This window comes from Lolium rigidum, chromosome 7 (genome assembly GCF_022539505.1).
Source record: "Lolium rigidum isolate FL_2022 chromosome 7, APGP_CSIRO_Lrig_0.1, whole genome shotgun sequence".
Lineage (NCBI taxonomy): Eukaryota > Viridiplantae > Streptophyta > Magnoliopsida > Poales > Poaceae > Lolium > Lolium rigidum.
Window position 1 is genome coordinate 235714429 of NC_061514.1, and position 5805 is coordinate 235720233.

At 45.5% G+C, this 5805-nt stretch overlaps 1 protein-coding gene across 1 annotated transcript; it reads left to right on the forward strand.

Moving 5' to 3' along the window:
- Positions 1-206: 206 nt before the first annotated feature.
- Positions 207-1738, forward strand: LOC124672556 (myricetin 3-O-rhamnoside 1,2-glucosyltransferase UGT709G2-like). The gene has a single exon (XM_047208768.1). The coding sequence runs from the start codon at positions 281-283 to the stop codon at positions 1736-1738; it is 1458 nt and encodes a 485-aa protein (XP_047064724.1). The 5' UTR covers positions 207-280.
- The last annotated feature ends 4067 nt before the right edge of the window (positions 1739-5805 follow it).

The following is a 5805-nucleotide window of genomic DNA, read 5'->3' on the forward strand; positions in this document are numbered from 1 at the left end:
AGATATATGCAAATCTAGACAAATATTACATAGATATGGATGTATGTACGTAGATGCATTTTAATTAGCTGTAGATAACCATATCTATGTAAAATTATGACACTTAATTTAAAAACGTGGAGTGCCCTATTTTACTTTCTGCAACAATCTCTGATCTATATATAGACAAGCCGTGGCAACAACACTTTCAACCTGCATCAAAATCATTTCAGCTGCCTACTGCGGAGACAGGCGATCGAGTTAGTGTTGGACTTGGCACAGGAGCCCGCGACGATCGAAAATGGTGGCTCACGTGCTGGTGTTCCCGTGCCCGGCGCAGGGCCACATCAACTGCATGCTCCACTTCGCCGCGGGCCTCCTCGACGCCGGCTTCCACGTCACGTTCCTCCACAGCGACCACAACCGACGGAGGCTGGGCCTCGCCGCCGCAGGGGCGGAGGCTAGGTCGCCGCGGCTCCGGTTTCTGTCCGTGCCGGACGGCCTCCCCGACGACCACCCCCGCTCGGCGGGAAAGCTCCTCGAGTTCATGGAGTCCATGCAGACGCACACGAGCGTCGCCTACCGCGCCCTGCTCGCGTCCCTTCGCGCGGGTGCGCCAGGCCGCGACGACGGGTTCCCTCCCGTGACATGCGTCGTCGCCGACGGGATACTGCCGTTCGCGATCGACGTCGCGGAGGAGCTCGGCGTCCCGGCGATCGCCTTCCGCACGGCCAGCGCGTGCAGCTTCCTCGCCTACCTGTCCGTGCCCGGCCTCGTGGAGCTCGGCGAGGTCCCCTTCCCGGCAGGCGCCGACCTCGACGCGCCGGTTCGCGGCGTCCCGGGAATGGAGGGCTTCCTGCGCCAGCGAGACCTTCCGAGCTTCTGCCGCGGCCACGCCGAGGACGGCGGCCTCGACCCCATGCTGCAGATGCTCCACGAGTTCACCGCGCACAGCAGCAATGCTCGGGCGCTCATATTCAACACGTCCGCGTCGCTGGAGCGGTCCGCACTCGCGCACGTCGCGCCGCTCATGCGCGACGTGTTCGCCGTCGGCCCTCTCCACGCCATGTTCCAGGCGCCGGCGGCCGGCGGCGCCTTGTGGCGCGAGGACGACGGCTGCACGGCGTGGCTCGACGGGCACGCGGACCGGTCCGTCGTGTACGTGAGCCTGGGGAGCCTCGCCGTCATCTCGCTGGAGCAGTTCACCGAGTTCCTGTCCGGGCTCGTCAGCGCCGACCACCCCTTCCTGTGGGTGCTCCGTCCGGACATGGTCGGCGAGAGCCAGAACGCCGTCCTACAGGAGGCCATCAAGGCGGCGGGGAGAAGCAAGGCCTGCGTGGTGGACTGGGCGCCGCAGCGGGACGTGCTTCGGCACCGTGCCGTGGGGTGCTTCCTGACGCACGCCGGGTGGAACTCCACGCTGGAGGTCGTCACCGAGGGTGTGCCGACGGTGTGCTGGCCGTTCTTCGCCGACCAGCAGATCAACAGCCGGTTCATAGGCGAAGTGTGGAGGACAGGGCTGGACATGAAGGACGTGTGCGAGAGGGCCGTCGTGGAAAGGATGGTGAGGGAAGCCATGGAGTCCGAGGAGATAAGGAGGTCCGCTCAGGCGCTGGCGCTGGAGGTGAGGCGGGACATTGCCGAGGGTGGCTCGTCCAAGGAGGAGTTCAAGCGGCTCGTGGGCTTCCTCAACGAGCTTAGCCTCAGCAGTCAGCACCAAGGCGCCACCAGTTCCAGAATCCAGATAAGGAAATATTAGCAGATATTGTTGGCATCTTGTAGCTACACATCGATTAATGTTGTTGTATGCATCTTGCGGTGAGGTCGTGACGATATTTTAGGCTCATCAGTGTTTCATACAGTAATACACAGTAATATTGTATTCTGAGTTGGCTCAAAATAAAAATAAGTGTAACACCTAATGACAAATGTTCTTACCATCAGTAAAACAACTCGTTCGACATGTGCGGTTGGCTTCTCTTCCACAATGCTTGCATTCGGTGTATCCAATTGAGTGCACCATCTCTACGAAATCTGTGTATTATGTAGACTGATCAGTCCTTGGAGAGCACCGAAGGTGTCAATCGACTTTCAGTAGGTTTGTTCCAGCCAACGAAGCCATGTTGACTTCTTTTCTTCACATGGCTGTCCTGGGCTTTTTCGATTTTGCACTTCCCATTTTCCTTCCCTGTACGAACCGTTTGTACCGTTACAAAACGGCAGTCCTTTTAGATGCCCTGCAAGAATTGTTCTCAAACTCAATTCCACTAAAAAAGACTCAATTTAGCCATTCAATTACAATGTGTATATAAGATGGTCTTGGAGGCATGAACAGAGTATTTATGTCAGCGACGACAAGTAATAACGGAATAGATTATTTATGTGTTGAACCGTAAATGATCAATCATGGATGCAAATACTTTGTTTCAAAATCAAACTTAAATATCTGAAAGATATACAATGTTTGCAACTACCAAAGTTTCCAGCTTATCATATATCTGAACAATGTGACAGGAACCAATATTATCAGCTTATCTCAAGCACCTTAATTTCTCTATACACCAACAAAGGCCATTTAAACAGGATCAAGCTGCTTTTTCAGCTGTGACAAAGATCCCCTAACCTGGTGAGGGAGAGGACATTCCATTCAAACGAATAGCTCGGATCTCATCATCTGTTAAAAGTGGTCTCTTCCACAGGATGAAATACCGGTTGCAAAACAACATAATTATGAACACAATACATTATCCGTATGTTGGTGAATCAAACCTCTAAGGTATATACTCTATACAGGGTATGCCTATGCCAAACAAACAATACATTACTCCGACTCATAAGCAATTGTTCTTCCATGCAAATCTCGCATTCTGCTTGAGGAGTAAAATCTCTTATTACTTAAGTAAATAAATATTTGAAAGCTTCACATACTGAAAAACTTGTCTAAGAATACATGCATCTTAATTTCTCTACTGCCAGAAGATCAACAATCCTAACTGAATCAAATTGTTTCCCAGTTAAATCAAAGAAGCTTCAGCCAGGTGGGCCCTCATCCCACTGAAACCAATAATCAGGATCCATCCTACAGTTCATCAGTGTTGTCCAAATAACACAATACCAGAGCAAAGATGATTCATGGATAAAATACAGAACAACATGGTGGATACACTATTAGTGACACCATCCTCAACCCAAAGTACTTAACCAATGATCATGGAATGAAAAAACAAAGTATGGATAATGACACTGTTAGTCATCTGCTCTCTATGGAAAAAAAAAACTCAGCTGCCAAGTATTCCAACACCAGAAACAATATCTACCGGCAACAGAACGACTACACAACATCTGCAATCATCGTGCCGTCAAACAGGACAAAATATGGTTTACATTAAACAAAACTACACAGCTACATTGGCAAATTGCACTGAGGGGATAGGGGCTATGATTGTCTTTACCAACAAATCTTAAAGGCTAAGGTATTAGCATTGCTGGTCAGATTACGGTTTATTTGGAGATAAATCAAAATATCAGATATAATAAACTTTAAATATCCTAAATTGAAAAAAACAACTGCAGATTATAATCTAAAGGGGGGCGCGACATAAGGTACAGGTGAAGTTCATATTCCCATACAAATAACCAAAAATTAAAAGATACTATTACTTCGCATTGAAATGGTTATTTTAATTCAAAAAACCAAAATGAGCAGCTGTCATAGCTGCACACTATGGCAACACTAAATGCCACCAATGGGTATCAGCATAAGTGAAAGTAGGGGCCTATGATACCTTGAGAAGCGTCATAGATTTGGTCATCGTACTAAACTCATATCATGTCTTTCCTCAATATCTAAGTACCAAAACTTAAGATATATGCTTTCTCTCTTTCACTTCAAGCAAATACTAAACAATAACAAAGAGAATTCTCTAGTTGATGCATTTATCATTCCTGTCATCATAATGATATGACAGACTTTTCTAAGAATATATGATATGTGCACATAAAGTTAGAAACGCAATAAGTTCTTGCTCAAAACGTTGAATTGTACTAATATCTGAACTTTCCCAACTAATGGTTGAGCCAATCTAGAATATATCAACAGAGAGTAATGTATGATTGGAAGAAAAGTTGTCAGAATCGCAACTCAGGTCTTAGAATCAGCCGACTTTACTACCCCACCTACAGGAAACAATCCAAAACGCAAGCAGAGTCATTTTCGGTGAAGTCGCCGTGGAGTCGCCCTACAGGTCATGGGATCGCTCGAAGTTGCACGCTGAGTTGGTAGTGTGAACGACTCTGTCCCAGGCTGTAATCCTGGCCTTCTATTGACTATGGACGGTGTATATCCTATATGTGCTAATCCCTAAATCTTATGTGCCTTTGCTTTCCTTGCTCATCCTATCATGTTCGTAGTGGCCGTGCCTGTGGCGCTCTTTCTCCCCCTCTTCTCATCTAAATCTGGCCTAGATATAATTGGTGAGATCGATTCCAGGTTGGTAATCACAAGGAGGAAGGGATTGACGAGAAGATCACGTACAAGGCTGCTCCAATTCGTAGGTAATTTGTGAGCTTGTTAATATTTTTATTTAGAACCGGATCTGGAGTGAAGGGAATGGTTGTGCATGCGTACAGGAACAACTCTTAGTAATCTGCCAGATCTTCCAATAATCATATAGCTAGCTAGCTAGCTTATGCTTGGGTTTTACTTGCTAATTAGCATTTCTCTGGTTTTTTCCTGCTTATTAATTTTAGGGCAATATGTAAACTCCATTAGTAACCTATTATTTCCTTTGTCACATGGACGATCTTGGATTGAACCAAGATCTTGATGGCTATGAATTTGTGGGCAATCATGAAGACGTTGACGATGGCAACAATTCCGTCCCTTCTACATCTGAGAGAGGCAGTACTAGTGCTACACTATCCACAACCAATGAAGAAGATAATCTTAATTTGGATGTGTACTAATTAAGTGGATGTGCCTTTTAACAATGTAGTGAATTACTTACTATTGTTTGCTCATGCTAAACCTGCATATTTATGCTTACAGCCATGATGAACCTACCTATATGTTTGAGACATATAGATTATGCTCAATTCTACTGGTGGTTATGCACTTATGATACTTAGGTTGAGTTATACTATTTTGTTGTTCGTTCTCTTACGAAATAAACACTCCTGCTCCTTTTTCAATTCATGGAAATATCTAAAAACCTAGTATTCGTAGAATCAAGTAGAATCTAAGTACCCAATTTTACGATACAATTCTACCGGCTCGTTTTCAATTCGATTCAGAATCATGATTGTGACAACTTTGATTAGAAGAATATACAAAATAGAATCATAGGCAGGAAACAAAATAGGTATGACAATATATTAATATTACAAACCTGCAGGATGTAAAGGCTAATATCAGCAGCAACAGATCTAGAAATGTTAACACACCACTGGGCATAAAAAGGTCTTGAAATGAAACCAACCTGTGAGTCTTCTTGAGATCCTGTATGCACTAAAAAAGTTTGAGTACCAACTACCGTAAATCCAATCATTTAAGATGCTTGAACAGGTATAAAAAAGGACATCTTACCTTTCTTGCACCAAACCCATGAAAAAAAAATCAGAACAGCATACCATCGACTTTTAAGCCATTGCCAGAGTGAAATCCTTGTTCTTCCTAAAAGGTATCAAGGTGGGATCCCACCCAGATTTCACTTATAGTGTATTTTGCCTTTACTAGTTCAAATTTTCGTGTCAAAATTTACACTAGAAAAGGCAAAATGCACTACAAGTGGGACTTAGATGGGATCCCACTTGACACTCTGTTCTTCC

Bases quoted from the DNA above. Each gene is read 5' to 3' on its own strand.
- LOC124672556 (XM_047208768.1), top strand. From the start codon at position 281: ATGGTGGCTCACGTGCTGGTGTTCCCGTGCCCGGCGCAGGGCCACATC.